Source organism: Oncorhynchus kisutch, unplaced genomic scaffold (assembly GCF_002021735.2).
Source record: "Oncorhynchus kisutch isolate 150728-3 unplaced genomic scaffold, Okis_V2 Okis07a-Okis12b_hom, whole genome shotgun sequence".
Classification (NCBI taxonomy): domain Eukaryota; kingdom Metazoa; phylum Chordata; class Actinopteri; order Salmoniformes; family Salmonidae; genus Oncorhynchus; species Oncorhynchus kisutch.
Genome location: NW_022261984.1, coordinates 13231416 through 13255447, shown reverse-complemented (window position 1 = coordinate 13255447; position 24032 = coordinate 13231416). Strand labels below are relative to the sequence as shown.

The following is a 24032-nucleotide window of genomic DNA, read 5'->3' as shown; positions in this document are numbered from 1 at the left end:
CGTGGGGGTGGTGCAAGTGGTCTGCAATTATTTTTAGAATGTAGTATTTTATTTAAAAAACAATAACAGTATGGAGTATTAACCTGTTAATGGTATTAGAAGCAATTTTACGTTGTTTTCACAATGCAAATAGTTTACAATAATAATAATAGGGCTGTACAGGCCTAAATACATTCACATCTATTGACAAAATTTGACCGGCAATATATTTGATGTGGAAAAATATCAGCGACTCTGTGAAAGGTGAATAGTGAATGGTGGTCCTCAAGAGCTTTTGACGGTGATTTGATGATCTCCGGAATGGGAAAGTTTGGGAACCGCTGAGCTAGACAGTCACATCTGTGTGGTTACATGATAAGATGGGTAACCAATGATATACAATGATTCTGCAGACCCAAAACAGACTGATTATTATGTATAGTATTTGACGTTACATTGAACTAATCACAGTAATCAGAGACCAACTCACATAGATACATACAGACAGAACACATTTATTTTAATTTACATGTATTTGACAGGGATTCTGCACATCAATAAACACTTCTGTAAATGTACCAGATTTTTCCACATAGGGTGTGTCTGTGTTTAAATTAAATCAACTATAGGTCTATGCACTGAGCTTGTCTGATGCTTTAAGCGCACTGTTTAGAAAAAAATAATTAAGACACACAAATGACTCAAGAGGGAGCCAGAGATCAAGATAATCAGAAGACAAGATGTCATCAAGGCAAAGTGGCTACTTTGAAGAATCTAAAATATAGACCAGGGCCCATTTTGATTTGTTTAACACTTTTTCGGTTACTACATGATTCCATATGTGTAATTTCATAGTTTTTATGTCTTCGCTAGTATTCTACAATGTAGAAAATACCCAAAAAAAGAAAGAAACTGACCAACTAAATGACTAACGTTTGACTGGGACTGTATATAATTCATATTCACAAGACATACAGTACCAATCAAAAGAACCCTCCATCAGGGCTCTCCCTACTTTTAACCACCTTCTCTGTTGTCATTTCTCAATCTCTTTTTTACTGTTAAACACTCAGTCTTGAGTCTCTGTCTGTCCCAAATGGTACTCTATTCCCTATGTCGTGCACTACTTTAGACCAGGGCCCTATTCCCGATATAGTGCACTACTTTAGACCAGGGCCCTATTCCCTATATAGTGCACTACTTTAGACCAGAGCCCTATTCCCTATATAGTGCACTACTTTAGACCAGGGCCCTATTCCCTATGTAGTGCACTACTTTAGACCAGGGCCCATAGGGCTCTGTATAGGGAATAGGATGCCATTTGGGACAGCTTTGGCTGATCAGTAAAGGTCGAGGGTCATGCTCAGGGGGTTACCATGGAGATATAGGAATATGTCAAATCCATTCTACCATTAGGTTGGTACCCCAACACTGTTAATATCCATTCTACCATTAGGTTGGTACCCCAACACTGTTACTATCCATTCTACCATTAGGTTGGTACCCCAACACTGTTACTATCCATTCTACCATTAGGTTGGTACCCCAACACTGTTACTATCCATTCTACCATTAGGTTGGTACCCCAACACTGTTACTATCCATTCTACCATTAGGTTGGCACCCCAACACTGTTGCTATCCATTCTACCATTAGGTTTGTACCCCAACACTGATGATCTGAAGCTGTGAACAAAGACAGTGGTCCAGCTCCCCAAGAAGGTTGATCATCCTGGAACACGACTCAGTTCCTTTTCTCAACACCATGTCGATGATGTCACGTGCCTTCTCTGCCCTCTCAGCGATCCCCTTCACTGACTCCATTTCCTCCTGGTTGATGACTGTGTGTTGCAGGAGTCCGTCCAGCAGTTCATTCAGGACAGGTCCTGATACTCGTTTCACAAACTCTGTCCGTACAGAACGCAGCTGCTGCTCTGCAGAACCAGTCAGACTGCTCTCAGCCGGACCTCCTGCCCCCGACACAGCACCTGAGAGAGTCAGGTTACAATATAACTACATTTGTACATGTACATTTCTGTCATTTAGAAGCAGACTCCTAAAATAAAAGTACTGTGAAAACATTATCTTTTACAATAACGACCTGAACATATCACATATTCACATTTAGGGACGGGTTCACAGACATAGAAAAACAGACTGGGTCATTCAGAACCAGGTTAATCTACATCAAGTCCTGGAGGAGATGTCATTGGGACATTCAGAACCAGGTTAATCTACATCAAGTCCTGGAGGAGATGTCATTGGGACATTCAGAACCAGGTTAATCTACATCAAGTCCTGGAGGAGATGTCATTGGGGCATTCAGAACCAGGTTAATCTACATCAAGTCCTGGAGGAGATGTCATTGTTCTTGAAGACAGTCTTTTATCATCAGGACTAGTCCAGGTCCTACAGTAAACCATGTTGACTGGCCCTCCTGCCATTGGTTTGAGCATTCAGAAAGTATTCAGACCCCTTGACATTTTCCACATTTTGTTACGTTACAGACTTGTTTTCCCTCATCAATCTACACAAAACACCCCATAATGACAAAGTGAAAACAGGTTTTTGCATACGTACTCAGACCCTTTGCATTGAGACTCGAAATTGAGCTCAGGTGCATCCTGTTTCCATTGATCATCCTTGAGATGTTTCTACAACTTGATTGGAGTCCACCTGTGGTAAATTCAATTGATTGGACGTGATTTGGAAAGGCACACACCTGTCTATATAAGGTCCCACAGTTGACAGAGCATGTCAGAGCAAAAACCAAGTTCCTCTGTGGAGATGGGAGAACCTTCCAGAAGGACAACCATCTCTGCAGCACTCCACCAATCAGGCCTTTATGGTAGAGAGGCCACTCCTCAATAAAAGGCACATGACAGCCCGCTTAGAGTTTGCCAAAAGGCACTTAAATGATATGATGTTATGATGAAACCAAGATTGAACTCTGTTTTTTTTATTTGCAAAAATGTCTGTCATTTAAAAAAAATGTAACAAATGTGGAAAAAGTCAAGGGGTCTGAATACTTTCTGAATGCCAACTTGGCACCATCCCGACAGTGGTGGCAGCATCATGCTGTGGGGATGATTTTCAGCGGGAGGGACTGGGAGACTAGTCAGGATTAAGGGAAAGATGAACGGAGAACAGTACAGAGATCCTTGATGAAAACGTGCTCAGGACTCAAGGGGTCTGAATACTTTCTGAATGCATTGTAACTCATGTTTACTTACTAGTTGAACGGGTGTCAGAGATGTATTCATCTGAAAGATAAACAACATGAGGTTATATCACTCTAAATAGCATCTGGTACTAAAGTACAAAGTGATGATTGACCAGCTGTCAGAGCAGCTCATAGATCACTGCACCTGTACATAGCCAATCTACAAATAGCCCATCCAACTACCTCATCCCCATACTGTATTTATTTATTTATCTTGCTGCTTTGCACCCCAGTATCTCTACTTGCACATTCATCTTCTGCACATCTACCATTCCAGTGTTTAATTGCTATATTATAATTACTTCGCCACTATGGCCTATTTATTGCCTTTAACTCCCTTATCCAACCTCATTTACACTCACTGTATACAGACTTTTTCTATTGTATTATTGACTGTATGTTTGTTTACTCCATGTGTAACACTGTGTTGTTTGTTTGTGTCAAACTGCTTTGTTTTATCTTGGCCAGGTCACAGATGTAAATGAGAACTTGTTCTCAACTAGCCTACCTGGTTAAATAAAGGTGAAATAATTGGCATGTGCTCCTACCTCGTGATACTTTTTCTTTCCATACTGTCCTCTCATCATCACTGAATAACTCCATCTCAATGTCAATCCCTGTCATTTTCACAACCGCCCTGAAAAAGCTTGGTGTGGTGTCTCTTTGTATGAGATGAATCTTCTGGAGAGAGATTGTTTTGGCAATGTAAACATATGTTTCCCATGCCAATAAAGCCATTTGAATTGGAGAGAGAGAGAGAAAGAGAGAGAGACACAGAGAGAGAGACAGAGTGACAGAGAGAGAGACAGAGTGACAGAGAGAGAGACAGAGTGACAGAGAGTGATCAATACATAGAACTGTGACTTAAATGTCAGATTCATGTTCTCATTCTACTGAAACAATGGACAGACGACATGTTCTCATTCTACTGAAACAATGGATAGACATGTTCTCATTCTACTGAAACAATGGACAGACATGTTCTCATTCTACTGAAACAATGGACAGACATGTTCTCATTCTACTGAAACGATGGACAGACGACATGTTCTCATTCTACTGAAACAATGGACAGACGACATGTTCTCATTCTACTGAAACAATGGACAGACATGTTCTCATTCTACTGAAACAATGGACAGACATGTTCTCATTCTACTGAAACAATGGACAGACATGTTCTCATTCTACTGAAACAATGGACAGACATGTTCTCATTCTACTGAAACAATGGACAGACATGTTCTCATTCTACTGAAACAATGGACAGACATGTTCTCATTCTACTGAAACAATGGACAGACATGTTCTCATTCTACTGAAACAATGGATAGACATGTTCTCATTCTACTGAAACAATGGACAGACATGTTCTCATTCTACTGAAACAATGGACAGACATGTTCTCATTCTACTGAAACAATGGACAGACATGTTCTCATTCTACTGAAACAATGGACAGACATGTTCTCATTCTACTGAAACATGGATAGACATGTTCTCATTCTACTGAAACTGTACCTGTGGATTGATGGAGGTAGAACAGGGAATGTTCAGTCTGAAGGAACTCTTCAGTTTGAAGGACTGCTCTGGTCTGGAGATGAGAATCCTTGAAGACCCTTGAGACCTTTCCTGTTGTTCCACAGCCTGCGAAACAACCCAGCCAGTCAATGTAGTCTTATTCAAACATTATTCAGAAAACTAGCAACACACTTATCTTAATTTAATGAGTGTCAACATAAACTGCACCAGTGGTTAGTTAAGGTCATCTCTATAATAATGATACCTCACCTGTATTTGGCCGGGGTTCCAGGGGAACAGGTACAGGCGAGAAATTAATGTTTCCCTTTTCACTGTCAGATAGAGCATCAGCTCACAGTGGACATCTACGTTCCATGAAAATATATAGCTCAGTATAACAGAGAGAGGTGAGAACTTGGGATGGAGAATCTTAACATGGAATCTGGTGACCTCATGCACTTCCTCTAAAGACACTCCATGTTCCTCTACATGAAGAATCTTCATCTCATTCCTCAGGGAAGGGTTGGTCCCTGAACAACACAATACAAAGGAGACAAAAAGACAAATATTGAATTATTCATCCAACTAAAACACAAAGAATATGCAGTACCAGATCACAGTAAACTCAAACTCACAGAATAGTTTATTCATTAATCGAGGAAGTGAAACTCAGCTACATGGAAATGTCTTTCTGAATACTATTTCTACATGGTTTTACCTAAACAGACAAAGTGTGGCAGATGAACTTCCTCCAGTTCACCTAACTTCTTAGTGAAGTCCAGCAATGGACCACCTTGTGTGTACTGCATGTCTTTCAGAAGTTGACTGTAGGGTTCCCAGTTCCTGAAGTGATACTTCAGAATGACATCTCTCTCACACAGCCAGCGGACCCCAGACACTGTGCACTCATAACTCCCTTTAGGTGTCCTGTGCCTGAGGGCAACAACAAGATGTGGTAGAGAGGGTCAATCATCAAATGGAGAGGTTGGATTAGAAGACTATTCCCAAAGGTAATGGGGAAATACACTAGCAAGTGGAATGAAATTTTATAAGTAGATATTTTACCTGAACATTGTCACTCCCTGGACAGTGGAAGTCAAGGGTTCAATCTGAAGCCAGTGTGTGGAGTCCTGAACAAGGACAAGCATGTCAGTAATACATATGGGGCCTGTTTCCTGGACACAGATTGAGTCTAGTGCTGGACTTACAGCATGCTCGATGGAAGTTTCAATAGAAAGATCTTTAAGGTCCAGGACTAGACTTAATCTGAGTCTGGGAAACTGGCCAATTAACCAAAGTAACTCATCTAATGTATTTATTCAATGTTACATGGAATGCTGGTGATTTATCAATTAAACTGTCTAATGACAAAATATGACACCAGCTAAAATCCTGCATGACTACAAGCAGAACACAGGACTGTCTATATCCCAGGATGAATGGTTGGTCAGTACACACCTCAGTACACACCTGGCTTTGAGACTCTGTTTATATTACTAAAGCAGAACACAGGACTGTCTGTATCCCAGTATGAATGGTTGGTCAGTACACACCTGGCTTTGAGACTGTGTTTATATTACTAAAGCAGAACACAGGACTGTCTATATCCCAGTATGAATGGTTGGTCAGTACACACCTGGCTTTGAGACTGTGTTTATATTACTAAAGCAGAACACAGTACTGTCTATATCCCAGGATGAATGGTTGGTCAGTACACACCTGGCTTTGAGACTGTGTTTCTATTACTAAAGCAGAACACAGGACTGTCTCTATCCCAGTATGAATGGTTGGTCACTACACACCTGGCTTTGAGACTGTGTTTCTATTACTAAAGCAGAACACAGGACTGTCTCTATCCCAGTATGAATGGTTGGTCACTACACACCTGGCTTTGAGACTGTGTTTATATTACTAAAGCAGAACACAGGACTGTCTATATCCCAGTATGAATGGTTGATCAGTACACACCTGGCTTTGAGACTGTGTTTATATTACTAAAGCAGAACACCGGACTGTCTATATACCAGTATGAATGGTTGATCAGTACACACCTGGCTTTGAGACTGTGCCTGACTCCTGCAGGTATGTAAAAGTAAGAATTGACATTATGACTTACCTCAACATGGTCACAAGTCTTACAGCTCTGAGGAATCCCTGAAGTCAAAAGTAGTTATTTAAAATGAACAATGTAATAATGAATAAATAATTATTAAATTAAACTTGTTATAAAAATGAATATAAGTGAGCAACAGTCTCAAAATGTACACTCATTAGCATACCCTAATCTGACATTAGTGTTATATTAATTAATGTTTGTGGAAGCAGGAAACAACATCGTTCTGGTCCATGTTTTGTAGATGTTTGGGGGCCTGATTTCTGGTAGATCCTAGGATGAGAGCTTAAAGGTAGAGTCAGATAAATGATGTTGTACGAGCAGCACCACAGATATTGTGATGAGCAAGATGCCTGACTTCTCTCTCACACAGTATCTGCCATGTGCACCGGTCCTTTTCACTCTCTTACAGCGGAGAGGTTGAGTGTTCGCCATGGGACCAAAACAGCGGAGAAGTTTAGCGCTCCAACACTCTTAGCTGTTGTAGAAATTGACCCATTATGCTGTTTACGTTGAGCATCTATGTCACGTCGCTGACTCTACCTTTAAGTTTGTTTTGACCAAATAGATCATGATTGTGCTCCTTGTCTGGGACTCAAGTATAATGAATGCTTTAAAACTATTTTGAGTTAAAAACAGTTATCAGTTAAATCACCTTTCTCAGGTCCAGGCTTGATCCAACTCTCTCCACCATGGTCTCTGGTGTCCTCAGGTCCAGGCTTGATCCAACTCTCTCCACCATGGTCTCTGGTGTTCTCAGGTCCAGGCTTGATACAACTCTCTCCACCATGGTCTCTGGTGTCCTCAGGTCCAGGCTTGATCCAACTCTCTCCACCATGGTCTCTGGTGTCCTCAGGTCCAGGCTTGATCCAACTCTCTCCACCATGGTCTCTGGTGTTCTCAGGTCCAGGCTTGATCCAACTCTCTCCACCATGGTCTCTGGTGTCCTCAGGTCCAGGCTTGGTCCAACTCTCTCCACCATGGTCTCTGGTGTCCTCAGGTCCAGGCTTGATCCAACTCTCTCCTCCATGGTCTCTGGTGTTCTCAGGTCCAGGCTTGATCCAACTCTCTCCTCCATGGTCTCTGGTGTTCTCAGGTCCAGGCTTGATCCAACTCTCTCCACCATGGTCTCTGGTGTTCTCAGGTCCAGGCTTGGTCCAACTCTCTCCACCATGGTCTCTGGTGTTCTCAGGTCCAGGCTTGATACAACTCTCTCCACCATGGTCTCTGGTGTTCTCAGGTCCAGGCTTGATACAACTCTCTCCACCATGGTCTCTGGTGTCCTCAGGTCCAGGCTTGATACAACTCTCTCCACCATGGTCTCTGGTGTCCTCAGGTCCAGGCTTGATACAACTCTCTCCACCATGGTCTCTGGTGTCCTCAGGTCCAGGCTTGATACAACTCTCTCCGCCATGGTCTGTAGTTCTATTTCTGTAGGTCCAACACATGAAAACACACCACTACTACTAATCTAACTGTCTGTAGGTCCAACAGAACACATTAAAACACACCACTACTACTAATCTAACTGTCTGTAGGTCCAACAGAACCCATTAAAACACACCACTACTACTAAAACAACTGTCTGTAGGTCCAACAGAACACATTAAAACACACCACTACTACTAATCTAACTGTCTGTAGGTCCAACAGAACACATGAAAACACACCACTACTACTAATCTAACTGTCTGTAGGTCCAACAGAACACACCACTACTACTAATCTAATTGTCTGTAGGTCCAACAGAACACACCACTACTACTAATCTAACTGTCTGTAGGTCCAACAGAACCCATTAAAACACACCACTACTACTAATCTAACTGTCTGTAGGTCCAACAGAACACATGAAAACACACCACTACTACTAATCTAACTGTCTGTAGGTCCAACAGAACCCATTAAAACACACCACTACTACTAATCTAACTGTCTGTAGGTCCAACAGAACACATTAAAACACCCACCTTTGAATGTGTTGGTCATCTATCTGACGCAGGGTCACTGAGGTCACTGAGGAGGAGGAAACGCCAAACCCAGGATAGAGGGGTTCAGTGAATGTGGTGTGTTCTGTGTAAAGGTGTGTCAGTGTACAAGAGGAGGACACACTATAGAAGGACAAAGTACCAGTTGGCCAGTCCAGATACACTCCAACTCTGTTAGAAACAGGACCAGGGATGATTCTGTTGAATCCATCATGGTAAAATTGATAACCTCTATGGGAACAGACTAAACTCCAGGACTCCCTATTGTGTCCAATCCTACTGTCATCTTCATCTCTCTTCCTCTTCTTTCCTTTGTACACCACACCAATGACAGCCACGCCACCATCCCTCTCCACCTCCCAGTAATAACGACCTCCAGATAAGCCTTCTCTGCAGAGAACTTGGGGATGACAGTCAAATCTGTCTGGATGGTCTTCATAATGCTGGTCCTCCACCACCCGTGTCACCTTCCTGTTCCCCTCAGACAGTATCAGGTGTGGGTGTGCTGTATTTGGGTCCAGGGTGAGATGACGGGCATCTGTAGACAAAAGGAGAGTTTAATCAAACCACATCTTGATATAAAATGTTGTTTTGTCGGAACAGGACAAGTATTGATTAGTTACTATGTTACAAGAGTTCTGAATATACAGTTAATTAGGATTGAAGAGACTTACATTTTCTCAGCCCTGATTTCAGCCTGCACTCTCCACCATGATCCACACTGTAGGAGAAACAGGTTATTGACTGACAAAGACCTAATAAAGCAGTCAACATTTAAACCACATTGTTGTGTCCTGGTGCACTATCCCAGTTCATTACTATCCTACCTACTGCATACAGAACGGAGTACAGTTCATTACTAGAGACATACAGGTATTCTATCCTACCTACTGCATACAGAATGGAGTACAAATCATTACTACAGACATACAGGTATTCTATCCTACCTACTGCATACAGAACGGAGTACAATTCATTACTAGAGACATACAGGTATTCTATCCTACCTGCTGCATACAGAACAGAGTACAATTCCAACAGGATATCAAAGATGCAGAAGAAGAGTATTCATGTGGTGATGATGTATGCTGTGTTGGAGTGCTCAGCCTGCTGAGTAAACTTAATTCTTAACCTTAATTCTACTATCATGTCCTCATGTTACTGACCCTACTACACTACATATGACACAACCGCTGCTCACACTATTAGGACATCTATTCTGACTTACTTCAGCTTCATCCGTTTATATGTGGGATCCACCAGAGCAGCTGAAAGCAGTCCCCCTGCAGAGTCTCCTGGGTGATTGTAGCTCAGGTCCAGCTCTTTCAGGTGGGAGGGGTTTGACCTCAGAGCTGAAGACAGAGCAGCACAGCCCTCCTCTGTGACCAGACAGCCAGACAACCTACAGAGAGACACACAACAGCTGTCTAGGTTGGTGTACTGGTGTCAATCATCTTGTAGGTCACCAATACATGTGTCCATGACACAAACATTGACATGAAACAGATTTTCAGAGTATTTGAATTACTCAGTACCGACCTGACTGAAACAGCTGTACTTACCCCAGTGTGTGTAGTTTACAGTCTGGATCCACCAGTCCAGCAGACAGCAGTGTAACTCCTGAGTCCTGCAGGTCATTGTCTCTCAGCTCCAGTTGCTTCAGTTGTGAGTTGGGTGAACTCAGGACTGAGACCAGATCTGAACAGCAACCCTCTGTCAGACCACAGTGACCAAGACTAGATGGGAGTAGAGAACATGATTTTACAATTGTTTAAAACATACTGAAGATATTTAACTCACACTAGTGTCTGTATGTTGCAGAGTGGACTGGTTAGTCCAAAACAGAGCAGCTCCACTCCTCTGTCTCCCAGGTCATTGTTGCTGAGGTCTAGTTCTCTCAGGGGGGAGTTTGGTGTCTGCAGAGCTGAGGTTAGACTCGCACAGGATTTATATGTGACTTTACAGCCATCCAGTCTGGAGAGAGGAGATAATCTGTTAGATATACAAATCCTTCATTATAATGATACTGTATACATCAACTCAATAACAGAACTTACAGTGCTCTCTTGCAGGTTTTCACTACCGGCAGCAACCTTTGATAACCTTTCTCTGATGTGTTGTATGTCTTCAGGTCAAACTCCTCCAGCACCTCCTCTGACATCAGTAACAGGTAGGCCACGGCTGAACATTGGTCAGGTTCTAGTATTGTTTCTGAAAGAGTTCCTGATCGCAGGTAGGTCTGCATGTCTTCAGCTAGAGAGTTGGAACCAAGTTCATTCAGACAGTGGAACAAGTTGATGATCCTTTCTGGTGAGGATTCTTCGTCGATCTTGTCTGAAAGGTACCTGACTGTTCTCTTAACTCTTTTCTCATTGGTCTGTGTTGTACTTCCTGTCTGTGTCAGAAGGCCTCGTAACAGATTCTGATTGGACTCCAGTGAGAGACCCAGAAGGAAGCGGAGGAACAGGTCCAGGTGTCCATTCTCACTCTTCAAGGCCTGGTCCACTGCTCTCCTGTGTAAGTCAGACAATTTGAAAGACTCCTTCTCTTCATCATTGTCATCATCTTCCTCATCGTCATCGTCGTTGTTGTCGTCATCCATCTCCTCCTCATAATTCTTCTCCTCATCTTCCTCCTTCTCATCATTCTCCTCCTCATCTTCCTCCTTCTCCTCCTCCTCATCATTCTCCTCCTTCTCCTCCTCATCATTCTCCTCCTCATCTTCCTCCTTCTCCTCCTCCTCCTCCTCATCCCCCTCCTTCTCCTCCTCCTCATCATTCTCCTCCTCCTCCTCATCATCAACACCAGTAACTGCTTTGGGGGAGAAAACATTTTCCTTCTTGCCCAGACATGATTCTAATGCATGCACTGCTGCTAGAAACTCCTGCATGCTCAGATGCACAAAGCTGTAGACCTTGTCTTGGTACAGCCCAGATTCTTCTTTAAAGATCTCTGTACACAATGCTGAGTACTCTGATGCCTCTGTGACGTCAAGGCCACACTCTCTCAGGTCCTCCTCATAGAAGATCAGGTTGCCCTTCTGCAGCTGTTGGAAAGCCAGCTTGGCCAGTTTCAGGATCATCTCTTTGTCTGACTGAGACAGTTCCTTTGGGTTTGTCTCTGTGACTTTGTTGTACTTCCTGTTCTTCACAATGATTTGGATGAGTATGAAGTGTGAGTACATCTGGGTCAGAGTTTTGGGAACTTCATCCTTCTCTGCCTTGTTCAGTATCATCTCAAGGACAGTGGCTGATATCCAACAGAAGACTGGTATGTGGCACATGATGTGGAGGCTCCTTGATGTCTTCATGTGTTTGATGATTTCATTGGCCAGATTCTGATCTGTGATTTTCTTCCTGAAGTACACCTCCTTCTGTGGATCATTGAACCCTCGTACCTCTGTCACCTGGTCAACACACTCAGGAGAGATCTGATTGGCTGCTGCAGGCCGTGTGGTTATCCAGAGGAGAGCAGAGGGAAGCAGATTCCCCTTGATGAGGTTTGTCAGCAGCACGTCCACTGAGGTTGGCTTCGTGACATCACAGCACTTCTCATTGTTTTTGAAGTCTAGAGGAAGTCGACACTCATCCAGACCATCAAAAATGAAAACAGTTTTGGTTTCACCATCTTCAATGCTGTCAATCTCTTTCAGCTCTGGGAAGTAGTGGGAAAGAAGTTGCATCAGACTGTATTGGTCCTTTTTCAGGTTCAGATCACGGAAAGGAAGAGGAAACATGAAAAGAACGTCCTGATTTGCTTTTCCCTCTGCCCAGTCAAGGATGACCTTCTGCACAGAGACTGTTTTTCCAATGCCTGCGATTCCTTTGGTCAGCACAGTTCTGATAGGTTTGTCTTGTACAGGTAACGTCTTGAAGATGTCGTTGCATTTGATTGATGTCTCTTGTGTGGTTTGTTTTTTGGATGCCATCTCTATCTGTCTAACCTCATGTTCATTATTGAGCCCTCCACTTCCACCCTCTGTGATGTAGAGCTCTGTGTAGATGTCCTTGAACAGACTTTGGTTTCCATGGTGTCCAATTCCTTCAGATATGTGTTGATACCGGTGTTTCAGTTTAGCCTTAATGTCTTGTTGGACTGTCAGCAGAGTTTGACCTGTAGGAAAACAATGAGAGTTGGGACTCATAAGTTAATGTGTGTGTTTTCTAAGGGCTTTTGTACCATTCTTTGTAATATTGTATGAAACACAGTCTTACTTCTTCTGTCCAGAAGGTTGTGTGTGATCTTTAATACATCCTCACTGTCCAAACTCTCCACTTCCTTATTGTCATCTGGTAATGGTTCCTGGCTGAAAGCAGGTGGCTGATCACTCTTCATTGATAGCAGGCTGGTTGTAGGTGACTCTACTCTGGGCTTCTGGACACTGAACAAAACAGGCAGACAGATCACCTCATCAATACCTCATCTACTTCATTTTAGCAATTGTATAGTGGAACTTCTAGAAGTCCTGATGTTTATTTTTTAAAGCTACAGTCTGCAATTGGTCATTAGATTTTAGGACTCAAAAATACATTTTATATCTTTAAAAGAACTGTACATTTTACAATTAATCTCTTACCTCTCAGAACTGGTGTCTTGAGTCATTTTAGAGGCAGTGGTCTCCTCCTCTCTCTCCCCAGAGAGACTCATTTTAGATGTAAGTCACAGCTCACTCAGCTACAATATGAACTAACAGAACAGTCAATATTTCTGAGCATTGTTAGTATCAACCAGCACAAGCAGAGAACATGTCTAACTGAAGGCTGGTATCCTGTGTGAGGTAGGCAGACCTTTGTACCCTGATAAAACAGCAATGCATGTTCTGTAAACATTAACCCTAGAGAGGGAGTTAAACCAAAGACTTTGGCCTCTACAGAGTTAGGAAAGTCAACTGCTACAGAGTCAAGAACAGCAATTAAGTCAAACAATCATCAGAATATCCTCAGTCCACTTCCTACTCCTCCATTCAGACAGTTACTGACGAACCAAGACCGTCTATAATCTGTCATGTCTTTACCTACTCCTCCATTCAGACAGTCTATAATCTGTCATGTCTTTACCTACTCCTCCATTCAGACAGTCTATAATCTGTCATGTCTTTACCTACTCCTCCATTCAGACAGTCTATAATCTGTCATGTCTTTACCTACTCCTCCATTCAGACAGTCTATAATCTGTCATGTCTTTACCTACTCCTCCATTCAGACAGTCTATAATCTGTCATGTCTTTACCTACTCCTCCATTCAGACAGTCTATAATCTGTCATGTCTTTACCTACTCCTCCATTCAGACAGTCTATAATCTGTCATGTCTTTACCTACTCCTCCATTCAGACAGTCTATAATCTGTCAAGACAGCTTCGCGTTCCTAGGAAACTATGCAGTTTTTTGTTTTTTTACGTGTTATTTCTTACACTAGTACCCCAGGTCATCTTAGGTTTTATCACATACAGCCGAGAAGAACTACTGAACTACTGAATATAAGATCAGCGTCAACTCACCACCAGTACGACCAAGAATATGTTTTTCGCGATGCGGATCCTGTGTTCTGCCTTACAACCAGTGCCACGGGATGGTTCCCATGCAGCGACCCAAAAAAACGACTCAGAAAAAGAGGGAAACGAAGCGGTCTTCTGGTCAGACTCCGGAGACGGGCACATCGTGCACCACTCCCTAGCATTCTTCTTGCCAATGTCCAGTCTCTTGACAACAAGGTTGATGAAATCCGAGCAAGGGTAGCATTCCAGAGGGACATCAGAGACTGTAACGTTCTCTGCTTCACGGAAACATGGCTAACTGGAGAGACGCAATCCGAAGCGGTGCAGCCAGCGGGTTTCTCCACGCATCGCGCGGACAGAAACGAACATCTTTCTGGTAAGAAGAGGGGCGGGGGCGTATGCCTTATGGCCAACGTGACATGGTGTGATGAAAGAAACATACAGGAACTCAAATCCTTCTGTTCACCTGATTTAGAATTCCTCACAATCAAATGTAGACCGCATTATCTACCAAGAGAATTCTCTTCGATTATAATCACAGCCGTATATATCCCCCCCCAAACAGACACATCGATGGCTCTGAACGAACTTTATTTAACTCTCTGCAAACTGGAAACGATTTATCCGGAGGCTGCATTCATTGTAGCTGGGGATTTTAACAAGGCTAATCTGAAAACAAGACTCCCTAAATTTTATCAGCATATCGATTGCGCAACCAGGGGTGGAAAGACCCTGGATCATTGTTACTCTAACTTCCGCGACGCATATAAGGCCCTGCCCCGCCCCCCTTTCGGAAAAGCTGACCACGACTCCATTTTGTTGATCCCTGCCTACAGACAGAAACTAAAACAAGAAGCTCCCACGCTGAGGTCTGTCCAACGCTGGTCCGACCAAGCTGACTCCACACTCCAAGACTGCTTCCATCACGCGGACTGGGAGATGTTTCGTATTGCGTCAGCCAACAACATTGACGAATACGCTGATTCGGTGTGCGAGTTCATTAGAACGTGCGTTGAAGATGTCGTTCCCATAGCAACGATTAAAACATTCCCCAACCAGAAACCGTGGATTGATGGCAGCATTCGTGTGGAACTGAAGGCGCAAACCACTGCTTTTAATCAGGGCAAGGTGTCTGGTAACATGACTGAATACAAACAGCGCAGCTATTCCCTCCGCAAGGCTATCAAACAAGCTAAGCGCCAGTACAGAGACAAAGTAGAATCTCAATTCAACGGCTCAGACACAAGAGGCATGTGGCAGGGTCTACAGTCAATCACGGACTACAGGAAGAAACCCAGCCCAGTCACGGACCAGGATGTCTTGCTCCCAGGCAGACTAAACAACTTTTTTGCCCGCTTTGAGGACAATACAGTGCCACTGACACGGCCTGCAACGAAAACATGCGGTCTCTCCTTCACTGCAGCCGAAGTGAGTAAGACATTTAAACGTGTTAACCCTCGCAAGGCTGCAGGCCCAGACGGCATCCCCAGCCGCGCCCTCAGAGCATGCGCAGACCAGCTGGCCGGTGTGTTTACGGACATATTCAACCAATCCCTATACCAGTCTGCTGTTCCCACATGCTTCAAGAGGGCCACCATTGTTCCTGTTCCCAAGAAAGCTAAGGTAACTGAGCTAAACGACTACCGCCCCGTAGCACTCACATCCGTCATCATGAAGTGCTTTGAGAGACTAGTCAAGGACCATATCACCTCCACCCTACCTGACACCCTTGACCCACTCCAATTTGCTCACCACCCAAATAGGTCCACAGACGATGCAATCTCAACCACACTGCACACTGCCCTAACCCATCTGGACAAGAGGAATACCTATGTGAGAATGCTGTTCATCGACTACAGCTCGGCATTCAACACCATAGTACCCTCCAAGCTCGTCATCAAGCTCGAGACCCTGGGTCTCGACCCCGCCCTGTGCAACTGGGTACTGGACTTCCTGACGGGCCGCCCCCAGGTGGTGAGGGTAGGCAACAACATCTCCTCCCCGCTGATCCTCAACACTGGGGCCCCACAAGGGTGCGTTCTGAGCCCTCTCCTGTACTCCCTGTTTACCCACGACTGCGTGGCCACGCACGCCTCCAACTCAATCATCAAGTTTGCGGACGACACAACAGTGGTAGGCTTGATTACCAACAACGACGAGACGGCCTACAGGGAGGAGGTGAGGGCCCTCGGAGTGTGGTGTCAGGAAAATAACCTCACACTCAACGTCAACAAAACTAAGGAGATGATTGTGGACTTCAGGAAACAGCAGAGGGAACACCCCCCCATCCACATCGATGGAACAGTAGTGGAGAGGGTAGCAAGTTTTAAGGTCCTCGGCATACACATCACAGACAAACTGAATTGGTCCACTCACACAGACAGCATCGTGAGGAAGGCGCAGCAGCGCCTCTTCAACCTCAGGAGGCTGAAGAAATTTGGCTTGTCACCAAAAGCACTCACAAACTTCTACAGATGCACAATCGAGAGCATCCTGGCGGGCTGTATCACCGCCTGGTATGGCAACTGCACCGCCCTCAACCGTAAGGCTCTCCAGAGGGTAGTGAGGTCTGCACAACGCATCACCGGGGGCAAACTACCTGCCCTCCAGGACACCTACACCACCCGATGCTACAGGAAGTCCATAAAGATCATCAAGGACATCAACCACCCGAGCCACTGCCTGTTCACCCCGCTGTCATCCAGAAGGCGAGGTCAGTACAGGTGCATCAAAGCTGGGACCGAGAGACTGAAAAACAGCTTCTATCTCAAGGCCATCAGACTGTTAAACAGCCACCACTAACATTGAGTGGCTACTGCCAACACACTGTCAATGACACTGACTCTACTCCAGCCACTTTAATCATGGGAATTGATGGGAAATGATGTAAATATATCACTAGCCACTTTAAACAATGCTACCTTATATAATGTTACTTACCCTACATTATTCATCTCATATGCATACGTAGATACTGTACTCTATATCATCGACTGCATCCTTATGTAATACATGTATCACTAGCCACTTTAACTATGCCACTTGGTTTACATACTCATCTCATATGTATATACTGTACTCGATATCATCTACTGTATCTTGCCTATGCTGCTCTGTACCATCACTCATTCATAGATCCGTATGTACATATTCTTTATCCCCTTACACTGTGTATAAGACAGTCGTTTTTTTTGGAATTGTTAGTTAGATTACTTGTTCGTTATTACTGCATTGTCGGAACTAGAAGCACAAGCATTTCGCTACACTCGCATTAACATCTGCTAACCATGTGTATGTGACAAATACATTTGATTTGATTTGATGTCTTTACCTACTCCTCCATTCAGACAGTCTATAATCTGCCATGTCTTTACCTACTCCTCCATTCAGACAGTCTATAATCTGCCATGTCTTTACCTACTCCTCCATTCAGACAGTCTATAATCTGCCATGTCTTTACCTACTCCTCCATTCAGACAGTCTATAATCTGCCATGTCTTTACCTACTCCTCCATTCAGACAGTCTATGATCTGTCATGTCTTTACCTACTCCCTCATTCAGACAGTCTATAATCTGTCATGTCGTTACCTACTCCTCCATTCAGACAGTCTATAGTCTCTCATTTCTTTACCTACTCCTCCATTTAGACAGTTACTAAGAAACTAAGACTTTGTGTTAGGTGTTTCTTATGTGGAGGAAACATTATCCAATGTGATTGTCTGTATGTTTCCATAGAATAGGTGATGTTATAGACCAACCCTGTCAGGTTGTCAGTCTAACCTTAATTCATGTATCATAAAACAGACCTTGTGTCACGCCCTGGCCATAGAGAGGCTTTTATTCTCTGTTTTGGTTAGGCCAGGGTGTGACTAGTGTGGGCATTCTAGTTTCTTTATTTCTATGTTTTCTGTTTCTATGTTTTGGCAGGGTATGGTTCTCAATCAGGGACAGCTGGGAATCATATTTAGGCAGCCTGTTTTTCCACCTTAGTTGTGGGTAGTTGTCTTTGTTTAGTGGCCTGTATAGCCCTAGTAAGCATCACATTCTTTTTTTTTGTTCTTGTTTTTGTTGGCGACATTTATAATAAAGGAAATGTACCAATATCACCACGCTGCAACTTGGTCCCTTCCCTTGTCAGACCCTGGTCTGTTTCACCTGTCTTTGTGCTTGTCTCCACCCCCCTCCAGGTGTTGCCGATCTGACCCATTATCCCCTGTGTATTTACAGTAGTTTATGTGTCGGGGGGCTAGGGTCAGTTTGTTATATCTGGAGTACTTCTCCTGTCCTATCCGGTGTCCTGTGTGAATTTACGTATGCTCTCTCTAATTCTCTCTTTCTTTCTCTCTCGCGGAGGACCTGAGCCCTAGGACCATGCCTCAGGACTACCTGGCATGATGACTCCTTTCTGTCCCCAGTCCACCTGGCTGTGCTGCTGCTCCAGTTTCAACTGTTCTGCCTGTGATTATTATTATTTGACCATGCTGGTAATTTATGAACATTTGAACATCTTGGCCATGTTCTGTTATAATCTCCACCTGGCACAGCCAGAAGAGGACTGGCCACCCCTCATAGCCTGGTTCCTCTCTAGGTTTCTTCCTAGGTTCTGGCCTTTCTAGGGAGTTTTTCCTAGACACCGTGCTTCTACACCTGCATTGCTTGCTGTTGGGGGTTTTAGGCTGGATTTCTGTACAGCACTTTGAGATATCAGCTGATGTACAAAGGGCTATATAAATACATTTGATTTGATTTGATTCATTCCCTTTCTAACTAAAGCAGTTTATGTAAATACAACACCTGGATGTATCACTCTGGTGTCAGCGTCATGGTTCCAAGCCAAAGTTCCACCTCATTGGCCAGCAGTTCCCCTTATAGCAAACTTGTCTGCATCACCATACTTACAGCTGAAGCCGGTCTGTTTACTTTCTGAAGGAGTGGGATCTCCCTGGCAGCCTGTCTGTTTGTGACATCACGCCTCTCCACTAATATGTTTCCTTTTAGTACAATTTCTGTCCAATTTTAGGTGAAATGTTCACTTTTTTTTTTATAAAGCATGAAACTTGGTATACTTGCACATTTTGGAGCCATGACCTTTTTTCAGATATGGAGCCATTGTGAAAACACTGTAGGATGAAGGAGATCATTTTATTTGTACCTTTATTTTAAGCAAGTCAGTGAAGAAAAAAATCGTATTTTCAATGACGGACTAGGAACAGTGGGTTAACTGGTCTAGGAACAGTGGGTTAACTGGTCTAGGGACAGTGGGTTAACTGGTCTAGGGACAGTGGGTTAACTGGTCTAGGGACAGTGGGTTAACTGGTCTAGGAACAGTGGGTTAACTGGTCTAGGAACAGTGGGTTAACTGGTCTAGGAACAGTGGGTTAACTGGTCTAGAAACAGTGGGTTAACTGGTCTAGGAACAGTGGGTTAACTGGTCTAGGAACAGTGGGTTAACTGGTCTAGGGACAGTGGGGTAACTGGTCTAGGAAGAGTGGGTTAACTGGTCTAGGAAGAGTGGGTTAACTGGTCTAGGAACAGTGGGTTAACTGGACTAGGAACAGTGGGTTAACTGGTCTAGGAACAGTGGGTTAACTGGTCTAGGAACAGTGGGTTAACTGGTCTAGGAACAGTGGGTTAACTGGTCTAGGAACAGTGGGTTAACTGGTCTAGGAACAGTGGGTTAACTGGTCTAGGAACAGTGGGTTAACTGGTCTAGGGACAGTGGGTTAACTGGTCTAGGGACAGTGGGTTAACTGGTCTAGGGACAGTGGGTTAACTGGTCTAGGAACAGTGGGTTAACTGGTCTAGGAACAGTGGGTTAACTGGTCTAGGAACAGTGGGTTAACTGGACTAGGAACAGTGGGTTAACTGGTCTAGGAACAGTGGGTTAACTGGACTAGGAACAGTGGGTTAACTGGTCTAGGGACAGTGGGTTAACTGGTCTAGGGACAGTGGGTTAACTGGTCTAGGAACAGTGGTTAACTGGTCTAGGAACAGTGGGTTAACTGGTCTAGGAACAGTGGGTTAACTGGTCTAGGAACAGTGGGTTAACTGGTCTAGGAACAGTGGGTTAACTGGTCTAGGAACAGTGGGTTAACTGGTCTAGGAACAGTGGGTTAACTGGTCTAGGAACAGTGGGTTAACTGGTCTAGGAACAGTGGGTTAACTGGTCTAGGGACAGTGGGTTAACTGGTCTAGGGACAGTGGGTTAACTGGTCTAGGGACAGTGGGTTAACTGGTCTAGGGACAGTGGGTTAACTGGTCTAGGGACAGTGGGTTAACTGGTCTAGGGACAGTGGGTTAACTGGTCTAGGGACAGTGGGTTAACTGGTCTAGGGACAGTGGGGTAACTGGTCTAGGAAGAGTGGGTTAACTGGTCTAGGAAGAGTGGGTTAACTGTCTAGGAACAGTGGGTTAACTGGACTAGGAACAGTGGGTTAACTGGTCTAGGAACAGTGGGTTAACTGGTCTAGGAACAGTGGGTTAACTGGTCTAGGAACAGTGGTAACTGGTCTAGGAACAGTGGGTTAACTGGTCTAGGAACAGTGGGTTAACTGGTCTAGGAACAGTGGGTTAACTGGTCTAGGGACAGTGGGTTAACTGGTCTAGGGACAGTGGTTAACTGGTCTAGGGACAGTGGGTTAACTGGTCTAGGAACAGTGGGTTAACTGGTCTAGGAACAGTGGGTTAACTGGTCTAGGAACAGTGGTTAACTGGTACTAGGAACAGTGGGTTAACTGGTCTAGGAACAGTGGGTTAACTGGACTAGGAACAGTGGGTTAACTGGTCTAGGAACAGTGGGTTAACTGGTCTAGGAACAGTGGGTTAACTGGTCTAGGAACAGTGGGTTAACTGGTCTAGGAACAGTGGGTTAACTGGTCTAGGAACAGTGGGTTAACTGGTCTAGGAACAGTGGGTTAACTGGTCTAGGAACAGTGGGTTAACTGGTCTAGGAACAGTGGGTTAACTGGTCTAGGAACAGTGGGTTAACTGGTCTAGGAACAGTGGGTTAACTGGTCTAGGAACAGTGGGTTAACTGGTCAGGAACAGTGGGTTAACTGGTCTAGGAACAGTGGGTTAACTGGTCTAGGAACAGTGGGTTAACTGGTCTAGGAACAGTGGGTTAACTGGTCTAGGGACAGTGGGTTAACTGGTCTAGGAACAGTGGGGTAACTGGTCTAGGAACAGTGGGGTAACTGGTCTAGGAAGAGTGGGTTAACTGGTCTAGGAAGAGTGGGTTAACTGTCTAGGAAGAGTGGGTTAACTGGTCTAGGAACAGTGGGTTAACTGGACTAGGAACAGTGGGTTAACTGGACTAGGAACAGTGGGTTAACTGGACTAGGAACAGTGGGTTAACTGTTCTAGGAACAGTGGGTAACTGGTCTAGGAACAGTGGGTTAACTGGTCTAGGAACAGTGGGTTAACTGGTCTAGGAACAGTGGGTTAACTGGTCTAGGAACAGTGGGTAAACTGGACTAGGAACAGTGGGTTAACTGGACTAGGAACAGTGGGTTAACTGGTCTAGGAACAGTGGGTTAACTGGTCTAGGAACAGTGGGTTAACTGGTCTAGGAACAGTGGGTTAACTGGTCTAGGAACAGTGGGGTTAACTGGTCTAGGAACCGTTGGTTAACTGGTATAGGAACAGTTGGTTAACTGGTCTAGGAACAGTGGGTTAACTGGTCTAGGAACAGTGGGTTAACTGGTCTAGGAACTGCCTTGTTCAGAGGCAGAACCACAGATTTTTACCTTATCAGCTCGGGGATTCGATCTGGCAAACTTTTGGTTACTGGCCCAACGCTCTAACCACTAGACTACATGCCTCCTCTAACCACTAGACTACCTGCCTCCTCTAACCACTAGGCTACCTGCCTCCTCTAACCACTAGGCTACCTGCCTCCTCTAACCACCAGGCTACCTGCCTCCTCTAACCACTAGACTACCTGCCTCCTCTAACCACTAGGCTACATGCCTCCTCTAACCACCAGGCTACCTGCCTCCTCTAACCACTAGGCTACCTGCCTCCTCTAACCACTAGACTACCTGCTTCCTCTAACCACCAGGCTACCTGCCTCCTCTAACCACTAGGCTACCTGTCTCCTCTAACCACTAGACTACCTGCCTCCTCTAACCACTAGGCTACCTGCCTCCTCTAACCACCAGGCTACCTGCCTCCTCTAACCACCAGGCTACCTGCCTCCTCTAACCACTAGGCTTCCTTCCTCCCCTATCCACCAGGCTACCTGCCTCCTCTAACCACTAGGCTACCTGCTTCCTCTAACCACTAGACTACCTGCCTCCTCTAACCACTAGGCTACCTGCCTCCACTAACCACTAGAATACCTGCCTCCCCTAACCACCAGGCTACCTGCCTCCCCTAACCACCAGGCTACCTGCCTCCTCTAACCACTAGACTACCTGCCTCCTCTAACCACTAGGCTACATGCCTCCTCTAACCACCAGGCTACCTGCCTCCTCTAACCACTAGGCTACCTGCCTCCTCTAACCACCAGGCTACCTGCCTCCTCTAACCACTAGGCTTCCTTCCTCCCCTATCCACCAGGCTACCTGCCTCCTCTAACCACCAGGCTACCTGCCTCCTCTAACCACTAGACTACATGCCTCCTCTAACCACTAGACTACCTGCCTCCTCTAACCACTAGACTACCTGCCTCCTCTAACCACTAGACTACCTGTCTCCTCTAACCACTAGACTACCTGCCTCCTCTAACCACCAGGCTACCTGCCTCCTCTAACCACCAGACTACCTGCCTCCTCTAACCACTAGACTACCTGCCTCCCGGTGTCCATTTTCCATTCCACCATAACTGACAATTCATTTCCCATATCTGCTGAACCAAACATGACAACACAGAGAAAAGGTGATGTCTACACCAAAGTGTTGTGTCCCAAACTGTACAAGTGGACCAAGTTTCATTCTTTTACACCAAAGTGAACATCATTTTCACATATCGCCTGGTCTATTTATAATCAGTGAAATTTAGTGAACAAAGTGCACACTTTAGGAGGAAGGGGAGATGATTGGGACATAGGTCACCGGATTGTTAGAAGAAGCAGCCCAGCCTCATACCAGTACGTTTCATTTGACACACTTCTGCAACCGCTGTTTAACCTCACGTTCCTTAATAGATAAACCAGTTCACACCGGTTTAAACCTGTTACTGTGTTGTTAGCCTGTCGATTATCTCTCATTACTGCCCTCCTCTTATAGCCACATGAAGAATTATGTTACAACACACACACACACACACGACAGCAACTTACAGTAGTGGTCTGATTTCTCCCCTCTGTGTTGAGCCCTGCTCTCCATCCTGCTGTCTGAAGGGAGAGTCACGGTACCAAGTATATATAAGTATTTCCCTGAAACACTTCCTCTCTCTGCAGGAACCAGTTGGTTTACTTTATATCACCCTATGACGCATGTGACTGTTATTGACTGTATGTTTGTTGATTCCATTGTTGTTTTGTCGCATTGCTTTGCTTTATCTTGGGGACAATACCTGAGGTGGGAGGGGTGACAATACCTGAGGTGGGAGGGGTGACAATACCTGAGGTGGGAGGGGTGACAATACCTGAGGTGGGAGGGGTGACAATACCTGAGGTGGGAGGGGTGACAATACCTGAGGTGGGAGGGGTGACAATACCTGAGGTGGGAGGGGTGACAATACCTGAGGTGGGAGGGGTGACAATACCTGA

General features: G+C 44.7%; 1 protein-coding gene across 3 annotated transcripts; it reads right to left on the bottom strand.

Moving 5' to 3' along the window:
* Window positions 1-474: 474 nt before the first annotated feature.
* On the bottom strand, window positions 475-23651 carry LOC109878773 (uncharacterized). 3 transcript variants are annotated; one of them, XM_031814745.1, is made up of 18 exons: window positions 23601-23651; window positions 13400-13509; window positions 13038-13204; window positions 10881-12936; window positions 10624-10797; window positions 10386-10559; window positions 10052-10225; window positions 9498-9544; window positions 8806-9361; window positions 7491-8266; window positions 6839-6876; window positions 5788-5852; window positions 5441-5655; window positions 4993-5252; window positions 4723-4848; window positions 3750-3879; window positions 3212-3241; window positions 475-1966 (listed from the first exon to the last, which is right to left on the bottom strand). In XM_031814745.1, the coding sequence occupies exons 2-18, from the start codon at window positions 13468-13470 to the stop codon at window positions 1632-1634; spliced, it is 5394 nt and encodes a 1797-aa protein (XP_031670605.1). In that variant the 5' UTR covers window positions 13471-13509; window positions 23601-23651; the 3' UTR covers window positions 475-1631. The 3 variants fall into 3 exon arrangements, with proteins under 3 accessions (XP_031670605.1, XP_031670604.1, XP_031670603.1); XM_031814744.1 differs by having other exon boundaries at window positions 481-1966; window positions 3750-3882; XM_031814743.1 differs by lacking the exon at window positions 23601-23651 and having other exon boundaries at window positions 481-1966; window positions 3750-3882; window positions 13400-14206.
* Between the last annotated feature and the right edge of the window lie 381 nt (window positions 23652-24032).

Bases quoted from the DNA above. Each gene is read 5' to 3' on its own strand.
- LOC109878773 (XM_031814744.1), bottom strand. From the start codon at position 13,470: ATGAGTCTCTCTGGGGAGAGAGAGGAGGAGACCACTGCCTCTAAAATG. The intron at 5,656-5,787 runs GTAAAATATCTA...TGTTGCCCTCAG, and splicing joins CAGGGAGTGACAATGTTCAG to GCACAGGACACCTAAAGGGA. The intron at 5,253-5,440 runs GTAAAACCATGT...TGTGTTGTTCAG, and splicing joins GCCACACTTTGTCTGTTTAG to GGACCAACCCTTCCCTGAGG.